Genomic DNA, 15,420 nt, shown 5'->3' on the forward strand with positions numbered 1-15,420 from the left:
TCCAGTTCTCCCAGCACCACCTACTAAAGAGGCAGTCTTTTTTCCATCGGATACTCTTTCCTGCTTTGTCAAAAATTAATTGGCCGTACATTTGTGGGCCCAGTTCTGGGTTCTCTCTTCTATTCCATTGGTCTGTGTATCTGTTTTAGTGCCAATACCACACTGTCTTGATGATAACAGCTTTGTAGTAGAGGCTAAAGTCTAGGATTGTGATGCCTCCCGTTTTGGTTTTCTTCTTCAATATTACTTTGGCTGTTTGGGGTCTTTTGTGTGGTTCCATATGAATTTGAGGATAGCTTGTTCTGGCTTTGAGAAGAATGCTGCAATTTTGATGGGGATTGCATTGAATGTGTAGATTGCTTTGGGTAGTAATGACATTTTCACAATGTTTCTTCTTATGCATGAGCATGGAAAGTTTTTCCATTTCTTGGTATCTTTAATTTCTTTCATAATTTTTCTATAGTTTTCATCATATAGGTCTTTTACATCCTTGGTTAGGTTTACTTCTAGGTATTTTATGGTTTTGCGTGTAATCGTGAATGGGATCAGTTTCTTGATTACTCTTTCCACTGCTTCATTATTGGCGTATAAGAGTGCAACCTATTTCTGTACATTGATTTTGTACCCTGTGACTTTACTGAATTCATTGATCAGTTCTAGAAGGCTTCTGATGGAGTCTGCTGGGTTTTCCATGTAGAATATCATGTCATCTGCGAAAAGTAAAAGTTTGACGACTTCTTTGCCAATTCTGATGCCTTTTATTCCTTTTGTTGTCTGATTGCTGATGCTAGGACTTCCAGCACTATGTTAAACAACAATGATGAGAGTGGACACCCCTGTCGTGTTTCTGATCTCAGTGGGAAAGCTCTCAGTTTTTCCCCATTGAGGATGATATTAGCTGTGGGCTTTTCATAAACTGCTTTTATAATGTTTACGTAAGTTCCCTCTATTCCGACGTTCTCAAGGGTTTTTATTAAGAAAGGGTGCTGTGTTTTGTTAAATGCTTTTTCTGCATCTATTGACAGGATCATATGGTTTTTATCTTTTCTTTGTTAATGTGATGTATCACATTGATGGATTTGTGAATATTGAACCAGCCCTGTAACCCAGGAATGAATCCCACTTGATCATGATGGATAATTTTTTTTGTATGCTGTTGAATTCGATTTGCTAGTATCTTGTTGAGTACTTTTGCATCTGTATTCATTAAGGATATTGGTCTGTAGTTCTCTTTTTTTGCTGGGTCTCTGGTTTGGGTATCAAGGTGATGCTGGCTTTGTAGAATGAGTTTGGAAGCTTTCCTTCTATTTCTATTTTTGGAATAGTTTGAGAAGAATGGGTATTAGCTCTGCTTTAAATGTCTGGTAGAATTCCCCTGGATAGCCATCTGGCCCTGGGCTCTTATTCATTGGGAGATTTTTGATAATGGATTTACTTTCTTCACTGGTTATCAGTCTATTCATGCTTTCTATCTCTTCCGTTTTGAATTTTGGTAGTGCATGTGCATTTAGGAATTTGTCCATTTCTTCTAGGTTGTCCAGTTTGTTGGCATATGATTTTTCATAGTAATCTCTAATGACTGCTTGTATTTCTAAGGAATCGGTTGTAATAGATCCATTTTCATTCGTGATTCTGTCTATCTGGGTGCTCTCTCTTTTCTTTCTGAGGAGCCTGGCTAGAGGTTTATCAATTTTGTTTATTTTTTCAGAGAACCAATTCATGGTTTCATTGATCTGCTCAACTGTTTTTTGGATTCTATATTGTTTATTTCTGCCCTGATCTTTATTATTTCTTTTCTTCTGCTGGGTATGGGGTGTTCTTGCTGCATCCCTTCTAGTTCCAGTAGGTGCTCTGTTAAATTTTGAATTTGCGCTTTTTCTAGTTTGTTGAGATTGGCCTGGATGCAATATACTTTCCTCTTAGGACTGCCTTTGCTGCTTCCCAGAGATTTTGGATTGTTGTATTTCGTTTTCATTTATTTCCATATATTTTTTAATTTCTTCTCTAATTACCTGATTAGCCCAATCATTCTTTTAGTAGGTTGGTTTGTAACCTCCACATTTTTGGAGGTTTTCCAGAGTTTTTCCTGTGGTTAATTTCAAGTGTCATAGCATTGTGATCTGAAAGTGTGCATGGTATGATCTCTATTCGTCTATACTTATGGAGGGCTGCTTTATGCCCTAGTATGTGATCTATCTTGGAGAATGTGCCATGTGCCCTTGAAAAGAAGGTGAATTTCCTATCTTCAGGATGCAGAGTTCTAAATATATGTATCAATTCCATCTGTCCCAATGTGTCGTTCAGGTCCATTGTTTCTTTAGTGATTTTCTGTCTGGTTGATCTATCCATTGCTGTCAGTGGAGTATTAAAGTCCCCTGCAGTTAGCACATTTTTATTAATAAGATTGTTTCTATCTGTGATTGTTTTATGTATTTGGGCGCTCCCAAATTTGGTGCATAGATGTTTATAATTGTTAACTCTTCCTGATGGAGAGACCCTATAATTTTTATATAATGTCTTTCTTCAGCTTTTGTTACTCTCTATATTTTAAAGTCCAGTTTGTCTGATATGAGTATGGCTACTCTGGCTTTCTTTTGGTGTCCAGTCGCATGGTAGGTATTTCTCCATCCCCTTTCAATCTGGAGGTGTCTTCTGTCTTTCTGTTTCTTTGTGTCATCTTCCATTTCTTTTATCAGTGTTTTATAACAGGTCTTTCAGCTCCTTGGTTATGTTTATTCCAGTATTCTTGGCTTAGCCTAATCAGAATTCACACACTAAGGTGAGCAGTGGACAGACTTCCAAACAAAATTGAGACTCTTTCAGAAAAGAGTTAGGGGAGAGGCGATAGCTATGAGGGAGACAACAAACATTGTCTGTTACAGCCAAATTTAATTATGACCACTATTATTTTCATCCCCTTTGCAGCTTACAGAATTCCTAGGTCAAGAATATTTTTGTTCAATGAGGTTTATGTTTGTTAGCTTATATAATAATTTATGTACTTTGTATTTTCTTTTGGTAAAGTAGGTTAAGCTAATTTCATATATTTATATTGCCTACCTATTTATGTCTAAAAATATTCAGTGTATTGAAGTAAACCACACTGCTAGCCACAAATAGTGGTAAAAATAATGGCTGTCATTTATTGAAGAACTCGAGGGTAGCAGACACTACACTAGAAGTACTGCATGTCATGTCAGTGTCACAGATCTGTTCTAGAGTCCCCATTTTTCAGATATGGAAACTGAGGTTTAGAGGAATCAATGTTCCAGAGACCACACAACTGTTAGTATTTAAGACATGCCTTTTTTTTCCTGCAAAGTTTTAATTCCTGTGCATATGAGTTCTAACAAACCCAAAAATGCTACCACACGGGATCTACACAAATGTAAATATTTATAGGGTCTGATCCTTATTATCAGCTTTGGACTGTAATGACTGAGTCAGTTCTTCTAGTAAAATGCAGGATGCAGAAAATATAATAGACACTTGTAGGAAGTAATAAAGTACATTGTTTAGTGATTAGTTTTTTTTAAGGTAATAATAAAAATGATGGGAAGAGCTTACTCATGAAATAGGACAATGAGGGAATAAATAGGACATACATTATCTATTATCTGAAAGAGTTACATACCTGTTGGACATACATGTATGCATGTATATATGTTACTTAAAGGAAACAACGTTTCTAAAGTACACATACTGTGGTAATTGTTGAAATATAGCTCACCTTACCCAGGTCTAAATTTTTATTCCTAAAGCAATCAGGCAAAGTATTTTATTTAGCATGTTAGGTAAGAAGGAAAAAATGGTTAGCATTTAGAGGTGGAATATGAACATGAACTTCAAACACCATCATTAAGAGAAAGATGGTATATATGATAATGGTGGAAGTAGTAGAATGGAGTGTTATGTATTTTTTTTAAACTTCTTGTATATTAGTGAGAAAATTAGTTTTTAAGCCTATTTGTGTTTCCAAAGTAATAAATGGGAGGTATATATTCAGTAGTTTTCCTCTGGCACTTGGACTGTGATTTCAGAGCATCACTTTTAGTTAGTTTTAAGAATTACCTGTCTCAATCAAATTTTTGGCATAACCAGAGAAAAATAATCTGATAGCACAATAGTAATCCAGAATTTCTTACTGCATTCTTAAATATTTTTATTTAATTCTCAGATTTTTCCTTTTTTAAAAAAAGTTTATTCGTTTTTATTTTGAGAGCGAGAAAGAGCAGATGAGAGGCAGAGGGAGGGAGAGAATGAATCCCAAACAAACTCTGTGCTCTCAGCACACAGAACCTGATGCAGGTCTCAAACCCATGAACTGTGAGATCATGACGTGAGCAGAAATCAAAAGCTGGAAGCTTAATGGACTGAGCCACCCAAGTGTCCCTCAAATTTTTTCCGTTTATCAGAGAATGCAGACTTTCCAAATCCACATCATTTTCTTAATAGCTGTTAATTTGTTTAGGGGGACAATTTGATTATATATTCTCTTTGCAGTCTTTAAGAATCTAAATGTTAAGCTTCTGGTTTTTGACAAAAAAATATCTCCATACTTGCTCTTAGCTTTTGTGTGATTGTTAAAGTGGTAGAATGATAATGTAGGGAAAAGAGGAGAGAGGCATAATTTTTGGAAGATTTCACCACTAGGAAGACAGAAGTGTGACTTTGTAATTAAGGGTACAGTCCCTGGAATGAGACGGCATGGTTTCAAATCCCAGTTCTTTCACTAATAAGCATGAATACATGAGCACCTTGGAGTGCTATGCCTGTTTCTCTTCATTTGCTGAAGATAGTAACTCATTGAGTTTTCCTGAGGAGGGAATGAGCTAATTAATATATGTGACATATTTAGCTAAATGCCTGGTATGTACTAAGTGCCTGTAAATGCCACTTTTTATTTTAAGTAATCTCTACACCTAACATAGGGCTCAAACTCCCGATCAGGGGTCCCATGCTCTACCAGCTGAACCCAGCCAGGTGCCCCAATAAATGCCAGTTTTAATAAAATAATATTTTGGTGGAACCAGGCCCCTGCCTGAGGTACTACTGGTGCAAAAGCCTGGGTGACTGTAATGAAGGCTATAGAAAGGATGCCTCTACTACATGGGAAGTTGAAGAAGAAAAGTTATGAGATCCTAAAGTTTAAACTAGCAAAGAATCTGCAGATACCCAAATAATCATATCATAGTATTCCTCAGGGTGTTATTTGGATTCCCAGGTTAGAGAAATGAGGGGAGAAGGATAGAGGATTGTTTCTCTTTGATTTTCTCTGACATTGTGTTGATAAAAACAATCCCTTAATGTAGAGAATTAGTAGAACACAAAACACTCAGGCTGGGCCACTGCTGCAACTGAACCCATGTGTGGTAGGTAGCCCTGCTCTCAGGAAATGGAAGGAATCAGTCAAGAATGGTTTGTGAATCACCATGAAGAGCGGGTGGTGGTAAAGGCTGAGTGCCACCTTGGAGATACTTGTTCAGATGTCCAAACCCTGCCCTATAGGTAGTGCCTGTGTGAAGCAGGAGATGGAGAACAGCTATTCTTCAAGCCCTAGCTGGCAGTGCGGAAGAAAGATCTTTTTCAGTCATCCCATTTTATCCTCTGCATGAACTGTGACTGCTCTTTTGCTCACAGTGTATCCCAACACCTACTTAAAGATCTGGCTAATGGCTCTTGTTTAGTATTTCTGTTACATGAATGAATGAGATAAAATTCCCCTTCTTTCTTATATGGAAAGTACATCTCTATCTGTCCTCCTTTGCTTTTTCAAGATTGCTATGTGGTTTATTATAATGTAATTTAATAAGGATGAGGAAATATATTCCAAGAGAAGGCTGTGGAACCTATAGTATTAGGAGAGAAAACTGATTAAGTATTGTTTTGCTAACCTCCTTTTGTTGTGGATTTATTATGTACAGCTTTGACTATAGCCTTTAATAACTAAGTTGGTTTTGGTATTAAGTGTTTTATTATAGGAGCTGAGCTCTCTAAAACAATGTATAAAATAAATGGATTTAAATATCTCACATAGACCAGAGAGATGGAATTTTTTGTTTGTTTTTTTGGAGAGAGAGAGGGAGAGACTGTGTGCATGGGCGAGGACATTAGGGAGTAAGAGAATCCCAGGTAGGCTTTTTATTGCTCTCTGATGTGGAGCTCTGTGTGGGGGCTTGATCCCACAACCATGAAATCATGACCTGAGCCAAAATCTAGAGTCGGATGTTCAACCAACTGAGCCACCCAGGCACCCCTGTGATCTTTAGCAATGGAGATACATAACATATGGGTGGCTGTCTATTTCTGCTGCATTGAGAACTTGTTCAAATTGCTTCTTATATTGATCTCATGGATTTCCACAACAAATATGGTTAGAAAATCTATAAAGCCTCTCATAATTGAATATAATCATAAATATTTCCCCAGGTAAAATATAACCATTTAACAAATTTTTTCAGAATAACTGAAAAGAGAAGTAATAATTAACAACCATTACATGCAGAACCAAGTGTGATTTAGGGCTTTTCTTTCCAGGTTGTGGCCCAGTAGAGTTAAAATACCGTAAGTCTGTTGTAGTACATGCATTGTGTAGTTGGTCTAGCCAGTCACCTCCTATTTTAGCTGCAACTGAAAAGTACACTGGATTGTGAGAACTCATTCTGATGATGCAGTTGAAAAGCTGCTCAGTCCACAGAGCGGGCACCACTGCACCAGGTGTGAGCGTCCACTTCTGTCCCAGGTGCTGTGCCCTGCACTTCATCCACTCCACCCATTGGTTCACCTCCACAGAAGCTCTAGAAGCTTTACCCACTCGTTTGTGGAGTCGTCTGAACTCAGGATTCTAATGGGTTCAAAGCGAAATAAAAAATTCCCCTTTCTTGATGACCTCTGTTTTTCTAAAATACAGAAAGTCTTTGGGAATTTCCCATGGCATGAGGGTATTTTGTACCTTTTTATCTTGACCTGAAATGTAACATAAGTTTCTTTGTAGTATAAACTTACTTTGTAAAGTAAGTGTATAAACTTATTTTGTAAAAATACTTATTGGCCATTTTTTATGGCCTGTAACTTGTCAGGGTATGTTTCAACTTTGATAGAGGTTTCCTGTAGTTCTCCAGGGGACTGAATTAGACTTTGCCTTTAATCTTGCAGCACCCACAGATCCAGAAGAAATCTCAGTATATCAAGTACCTTTGTTGTGATGATGTGAGAACCCTGCATCAGTGGGTTAATGGTATTCGCATTGCAAAGGTAGGGTGTTTTTATTTTATTTTATATTTTATTTTTTTGGTTTGATGATAGAATAATGTTGAGGTATTTCATGATATGGTTTTGATTATCATGACAGTTATTGTAATCATTTCCTGTTGATGATTTTGTCAGTGTTTTCAGAGTTTTATGTTTGAAATGTCTTCTTTCCTTGGTGAGGGGATAGACACTTAACAGTTGGTATCTATGGAATCATACTGCTGGTAAAAGTGTAGCTTCACAATGATTTATTTTGGTTCTGGAGAATGCACTATATGATTCTTAAATAGCAGAGTTTAGCCTAAGTCAAAGAAAGTTTTTGAGAATTAAATTGCTTCAGGGTGGGAGAAAGGGGATGAATAAGCAAGACACCAGGTTTTTAAGGCAGTGAAAATATTCATACTCTGTGTAATACATTTATAATGGTGAATACATGTCATTATGCATTTCTTCAAACCCACAGCATGCACAACACCCAGAGTGAACCTAAGGTCAACTGTGGACTTTGATTATAAGGTGTTAAAGTAGGTTCACTGAAGGAAGCAAATGCACCCTCTGGTGGAGAATGTTGTTAAAAAAGAGATTGTGCTGGATAGTAGCAGGGACATATGCAGATTTTCTGTACCTTCCCCTCAATTTTGTTGTGAACCTAAAACTGGTCTTAAAAAAAAAAAAAGGAAGTTCTTGAAAAAAATTTTAAGGACATCTTGAAGAAGATTATACATAATATGTGAAGGAATAAATAAAACATTAGAAAAAATTTTACAAATACATGAAGGAATATTTATGCCCATTAAGTAAAAATAAAATTTATTATAGCTGCAAAATCAAAGTTGCCTTAGGAATAACAAAAAAATCTTTTTGATAATGAACATAAATGAAGTGTTAACTTCTTGATGCCTTTCTTAAAATGAGGACAAATAAGAGTAGATTAAAATTTACTGGTATTAAAATAATTTTTGAAGTATTTATAGGTATTAACTTTAATGCAGACTATGAACCTGTAAACAGAAATGCATCCCCCTTTCTTACCTCACCCGTCTGAATCATACCCAGTAAAGTTCACACGTCACCATTTACTGCCTTCTGTTTAGTATGGGAAACAGCTCTACATGAACTATCAAGAAGCCTTGAAGAGAACAGAGTCGGCCTACGATTGGACTTCCTTATCCAGCTCCAGCATTAAGTCCGGATCCAGTTCCTCAAGCATCCCAGGTAGTTTGAAACACTGAAAGCACAATTTACTCCCAATATGAAGATGTCTTTATAAACTGATGGCAGACCTGGTTATTTCAGCATGGTTCTTAAACACAGAGCTATACCTAATGTCTAAATTATAAAATAAACTTTTTGGTGGTTAGAGGGGAAAATATCAATGGGCTTGATCACAGATGTATTTGAAATGGGACAGCAGTATAGAGTTGTATATTCAAGAGTGTTGTTACATATTTGTAAAGTTTATTTAAAACTGAATCATACTAGGGCACCTGGGTGGCTCTGTCCATTAAATGTCTTTTAGATCTCAGCTCAAGTCATGACTTGATGGGTTTGCGGGTTAAAGCCCCATGTTGGGCTCTGCACTGGCAATGTGGAGCCTGTTTAGGATTCTCTTTCTCCTCCTCTTTCTGCCCCTCCCCCCACAGTCCCCTCTCTCAAAGTAAATAAATGAGAACCTAAAAAAAAATTATACTGACAAAAAACAATTGTTGATGCATAATTGGGGAGAGAAAAGTTGCTTGGAGAAAGTCTCCATGCTGAGAAACCATGATGAAATTGTCCTCCTTCCCCATAGGATTCCTGACATTTCAACAGTGTGGAAATAACTAGAATTAGTTCAGTATCTCCATTAGGGAGGCTGTTTAAGTCATCAGACTTAACTAAAGTTTTCATAGGATATCAGTGATACTTAAAAGGTGCTTATTTTCAGATTCCCACATCCTTTAAAGAAGTATGTGGTGATCACACCTTAAAATAAGTGCTTCTTTTCCTTCAAAATATTTCATGAATGATAGCTATGTCCTCTAAAAGCAGAATGTTTTTATTTGTTCTTAACATATTATGAAAGAAATAATGACTTTAAGAGGTATTTGGGGAAAAAAAAAACCTCATTATTTACTAGTACAACATATAAATTAATCTTTTAGTGTATATTTTTACCTGGCTATGTGTATATGCTTTAAGGAAATTCTCCTTTCAGAATCTGTTTTACTTTAGGATAAAATAAAAGTATGGACTTTTATTTATTTAAGATAAAATTTTAAGTTTGTTTATTTATTTTGAGAGAAACAGACATGTAAGGGGAGAGGCAGAGAGAGAGGGAGATTGGATCCCAAGGAGGCTTCATGCTGCCAAGTGCAGAGCCTTGATGTGCGGCTTAAACTCACAAAACCGGGAGATCATGACCTGGGCTGAAGCCAAGAGTCAGATGTTTAACTGATTGAGCCATCAGTTTCTTCAAAATACGGACTTTAAAAAAAAGAAGTATTTGACTAAAAAGTTGCATGACTATTTCATCTCTAGGCAGAAACAAAATGAGGATGTGTATACACATGGGTTAGTATATCTACATATATTTCCTAGTACAGTCCCCAGAGAGGGTGAGGAGCAGTGACACTCCAGTGGCAATGAAAATATAGAGAGCCTAGATCTTGGTTTTCTAATTCCATTTTCCAGAACTAAAGAACTAGGGCTCTTTGGCAAATGGCTGATTCTAGGGCTGTGGCAGAGAAGAAGAGCAGCCTGAAGCAGCTTATAATGAAGGAAATGCTCAAAAAACACAGTGATAGGGCTGTGCAAAGGGACACAGGAGCCAACTGAGAGAGTGTCCAGGAACCAAAGCTGGAACATTTGGAGCAACAAAATAACATAAGATCATAACCCAAATTATAAAATAAACATACATCAGTCCGTATTGATATAAATTCGTGAATAAATAAATGGAGAAGAGACAGATATTCTGTATGGAAGAGTTCTAAGTGGTTTATGTAGACACTCTTTCCTCAAGGAGATGGAGCTTAATCCCCCTCCTCAAGCGTGGGTTGTACAGAGTGACTTGCTTGCAAAAAGGACGGTTGGTGGAACAGGAGAAACGTAACAGAGGACCATGGTCGGGGAGCGGGGAGGGGAAAATAGTTGGGGGGAGAGAGGGAGGCAAGCCATGAGAGATTCTTGAATATTGAGAACAGACTGTGGGCGAAGGGGAGTAACTTTACAGTGCAGAAACCTTACAAAAATTAGCTCAGCCAAGCTGTCAAGGTCAATTTCTTCAGTAATATGTCCTATTGATAGCATTTACCCTTTACATAATGTGATGAGATTGGCACTTTGGTCTTCTTCCCCAAATTTCACAACATTAGACAAATCATAATTGAGAGACATTCTCTAAAATACTTGACCCATTACTCCTCAAAACTGTCCAGGTCATCAAAAACAAGTGAAGTCTGAGAAACTGTCATAGGAGACATGACAACTAACTATAAGTGATAGTGATATCTTGGGATGGGATCCTCCATTAAAAAAAAAAAAAGACATTATGGAAAAACTAGTGAAGTCCAGTAAACTTTGGAGTTAACAATAATGTGTTGATGTTGGTTCCTTCATTGTGACAAATGTACCATGGTAACGTAGCAAGTTAGTAATGAGGCAGATTGGGTGCTAGGTGTGTAGGAACTCTGTGCTAGCTTTGCAACTTTTCTATAAAAATCTAAAATTCTTGTAAGAATGTTCATTAAGTGGGGGGGGACACTTTTGCGAAATGGGTTGAGAAAGGCAATGTAAGAATATGTCACAAGTAAGATTTTAGAAAAAGAAATTAAGGGAAAGATTGAGGGAAAAAAGATGCCATAATAAATATTTTTAAATTTATATAGCATTAGTGCAGGTGCTTCCACACATTTTATGAAGTTGTAATGTGCCTTTTCCTAGTCCAGTATCATCCATTCTTCTACACTGTGTTAAGTGTTATGCAGATTTGTAAACATAAGTTGCAAAATCATGTACATTCATGCTGAAGAGAGCTCAAGGATTTATATGTCCAGCCTCCTCTCTTATAGGCTGTTGTCTTGAATAGAAATTAAATAGGGACATAGGCTAGTGAAGTTGCAACTTTTTAAAAAACACTCAGCAATTACACAAGACACAAGTGTGGGTGAGGTTATGGAGAAAAAGGAACACTGTGAATTGTTGTTGGGAATGCAAATTGGTGCATCTATGGAAAACAGTATGGAGGTTCCTCAAAAAATAAAAAATAGAACTATTCTTTGATCCAGGAGTCATACTACTGGATGTTTACCCAAAGCATACAAAAACACTAGTTCAAAAGGATATATTTACCCCTATGTTTACGGCAGCATTATTTACAATAACAAAACTATGGAAGCAGCCCAAAGTCCATTGATAGATGAATAGGTAAAGAAGATGTGGTATGTACATGTACACACACACACACACACACACACACGAGTAGTATTTGGTCATAAAAAATGAAATCTTGCCATTTGCGATAACAAGGAAGGAGCATGAGAATATTAGGCTAAGCAAAATAAGCCAGAGAAAGACAAATACCATATGATTTCACTCATTTGGAATTTAAGAGAGACAAACTAAAAACAGATGCTTAACTCTAGAGAACAAAACTGATGGTTACCATTGGGGAGGTGGGGGAGGATGGGTGAAATAGGTGGTAGGAATTACCAAGTACACTTATGATGAGCACTGAGTAATGGTAGAACTGTTGAATCGCTGTACTGTACACCTAAAACTAATAGAACACTGTATGTTAATATACTGGAATTAAAATTAAAAGCTTAAAAAAACACTCAGCAATTGGATGATGGAGAAAGAAGAAAACAGAATAGGCTTTATCTTATATTTTTGCCTTGAGGATATGTCCTTACTCTATCGATAGTAGTTTTTGGCTGTTATCTGTGTACTGCTTTGGCTAACTTGGCTGGATTTGATTAGTAAAGCAGTCTAATGGTACTCATGACTTCCCTGAGTCATTGGATGGGACTAGTTTTAACACCTGAATCTCCGTCAGGTGCCGGCCATTGGGCTAGGTGCTTCCTTCTGCATGGTTATCTTACCTGACTTGGGGTCCAGTGACATAATCTCCCCATTCCCTGGATGTCAGATTGCAGTGTAACCTTCACCATTCCCAGCTTCCTTGAAGCGGTGTTCTTGCCCTACCGGGAGGCCAGGCTGCAGTGTAGCTGCTGCCTTGTGCCAGTACCTGAACCCCTAGAAAATACTTCTCACATGGGTGTAGTTCTAAGTACTGGTCACTACAGGCAAAAGAGGAAGTAGTTCTCATGTGTAGATCTGGATTCGTTAAGTGAGAACTCTCTAGGATGGTCTGAAGCAGGGGTGTATACAAAGATTGAGTCTTGGTTTAATGAAGATGTGATTGAAAAAAAAATTCAGCTCCTCTATCGATAGCTTACTGATTCTCTTAATTGCTAGGAGTTCTTAGGAGAAGTTGCCAGGATACCAGTAATGTTACACGAACCTTTCATTGTAATTGTCAGTCTGTCATGGTGAACTATTTAAAAAGAAGATTGCTTATTAGCTCTAAGATAAAAGTTTTCTAGTGGAAGGTCCAGGCAGTGTTAGCATCTCCTCTTATAAATGTGCATATTCACACTGTCAGAACAATGACTTACTTAATCCTATTTCTGAAAATCTATCTTAAACAGAGTCGCAGTCCAACCATTCGAACCAGTCTGACAGTGGAGTGTCTGACACTCAGCCGGCAGGACACGTCCGCTCCCAGAGCATTGTGAGCTCCATCTTCTCTGAAGCCTGGAAACGGGGCACTCAGCTAGAAGAGTCCAGCAAGGTAGGTAACACACTTGTGTCCACTGATAGAAAAAAAATCTGTGATGTTTCATGGGTTTAGTTTGTTGCTCTTTTATTTCTTGGTTAAGACTCTTTCTGGGTCCTATTTCCGTATTCTCACTTTGACTTCTCAGAAATGAGTATCTGTCAGTTGGCTGGCTCTGGTGCCCTACGATCTCAAGCTGGCAGTTTAACAACTTTATCAGTGGCTCAGATTTTTCAGAAATAATGATTTCTTCCTTTTTACCCTTAATCAGTTTGGATGGAGCAATACCATTTAGTGCCAATGCCTGAATCTTGTTCCAGAGAAGCTGCTTATGATGTATTATTTGTTATTAATTTAATTTATTCAGATGCATTCCTTTGTCGTCTTTTCCTTTATGCTTTTTTGGCATTTCTCTGCACATTGATGACTTTTCTTAAATTTTAGTATATGTGGAAGACTAAATTCAGATTAATCCCCTTAAAATTTTGGATCCCTGGGCTTTTTATGGTAGTTTATTCAGTGACACTGAAGGCCGAGTATGATTATTGCAAGACTCTTTAGAAATATAAAGGTTCTTTAGCCCAAGTGAAAGTACCTGTGAAGTCCTGTGGGTGGCAGTGTGTCCTGGTTGTCCTTGCCCTCCGGGCAGGCAGGAGCTCACACCATCACCGGGGGACCAGGGGCATACCTGGCCTGACTGTAGTGTTTTTACCCCAATAATCATTATGAATTTTCTTGTTGTTCTTTTGGCCTGAATCACTTTACACAAGTGCATTCACCAATATGAACAAAATGGTATTTTCCCTTAATTTAACCCCTCATTTACTTATGTGATTGATAAACTGGCACTCAGGAAGAGGCTTTAGTAGCCTATTGTGGGGGTGGAGCACTTTGTCTTATAAATAAATATTTGAGAATTGGTTCTAATGACCTAAATTCTCAAAACACTGCCAATATGTTTAATTTCCTTATCAGGGGTTCAGACTTTTAAGAAACAATGGTCTCTCTTTCCCCACTTAATCAATTTGGATGGAACAGCCCTATCTGGTGCTAATAATTTTATATATCTGTAGAAAAGTAAATTACACAATTCAGATATCTAAATTTAAGTCTTCTCCCTCACTAAACTTTTAATTGTGTCATCCATGTGCATTTGAAATGAAAGACCAAGGAAAACAAAGGTCCAAATACTGTGTGATGAGGCAGCATAAGTTTGCCTTTGTGCACCCTGCTGTGTAGCAGTGACCGTCTGTTTATCGTGACCCCCCCCACCTGTGTTTCTTCTGTTACCTCAGCCTCAGGTGCCAAATGAGAAGGCCAGCACAGCTAAGGTCTGCGCCCCTGCAGCAGCCAAGACAGGGTCAAGTTAAGGTCAGGGGCTGTTCTTTGGAACGACATTAACCTGGGTGACTCCTGTAACCAAATCTCCCAGACTAATTCTTTTATTTTGTGCATTTTTTAAAGAAACATGAGAGTATCCTAATGGGCATTAGAATTCAGCCTTCTAGTCTACTAACCTAAGCATTCTTGATGCTATTTAAATGTCATTAATAATTTGGAAACAAATGATTTATTTTGGATATTCACAGTTTGTTCAGAGAACCTAAAAGCTGTAACCAAACTTAATAAACCAAGGGTCCTTCTTTTGCTCTTTTCAAAAGTACTTGAACCACATTCGTGCTGTGAGTTGGCTCCATGAAATGGATGACCAGATGTGGTAATTCAGGCAATGCCAGAGATGCCCACATGGGCTGGGCAGCAGGTTGTTGGCAAACTCTCATTCCCATTTCCTGACGTATTTCCTTTACTCTAGTCTTCAAAGGTTTTCTCTCATTTTCTCCTGGCTTTTTCTGTATGGTATTTTTATGATCTTTTGCTGTAATGTTTATGAAGCATTTCTTTATGTATTTTCCAGTAAAACAAATGTAAAGAATGCCCCCCCTTTACCTGCATTGCTGGACTTCTGTGCATGTTGGATGCAAATGTTTCACACGAACATGAGTGTGTGTGTCAAGCTCATTCACTCCTGTGTGACTGTGCACGCCTGCTGAACATTCTCATATTCTCGCGTGCCTGCTTGCTAGCGTCAGAAAGCCATCCTCACTCCTCAGGAGGCCCTCCACCAGCACTCCTAGACCCAGTTATGGCATCTGCTTGATGTGGATGCAGCCACGGACTGAAAGGTGAACTCGACCCATCACGTCTCCACTTGCCACAGTCCCGGTGGGGTCTCTGCTCAGAGGTCTCCCCACTGGGGTGCCCTTTCGGGGCAGGTGTGAGAAAGGGCTCAGAAATCAGGCCTCCTGTCACTGGTCAACAGCTTTTGCAGCAGGACTTTTTTCCTAGAT

At 38.0% G+C, this 15,420-nt stretch overlaps 1 protein-coding gene across 1 annotated transcript in view; it reads left to right on the top strand.

Annotated features, from left to right (window-relative positions):
- RAPH1 (Ras association (RalGDS/AF-6) and pleckstrin homology domains 1) overlaps positions 1–15,420 on the top strand; it is a 62,169-nt gene that overhangs the window by 44,590 nt on the left and 2,159 nt on the right. The window contains exons 10-13 of the mRNA XM_029933281.1: positions 7,156–7,254; positions 8,346–8,466; positions 12,945–13,087; positions 14,368–14,432. Coding sequence (XP_029789141.1) covers positions 7,156–7,254; positions 8,346–8,466; positions 12,945–13,087; positions 14,368–14,432 — 428 coding nt within the window. The remainder of the gene's footprint in view (positions 1–7,155; positions 7,255–8,345; positions 8,467–12,944; positions 13,088–14,367; positions 14,433–15,420) is intronic.

The sequence above is a fragment of the Suricata suricatta genome, chromosome 3 (genome assembly GCF_006229205.1).
Source record: "Suricata suricatta isolate VVHF042 chromosome 3, meerkat_22Aug2017_6uvM2_HiC, whole genome shotgun sequence".
Taxonomy (NCBI): Eukaryota; Metazoa; Chordata; class Mammalia; order Carnivora; family Herpestidae; genus Suricata; species Suricata suricatta.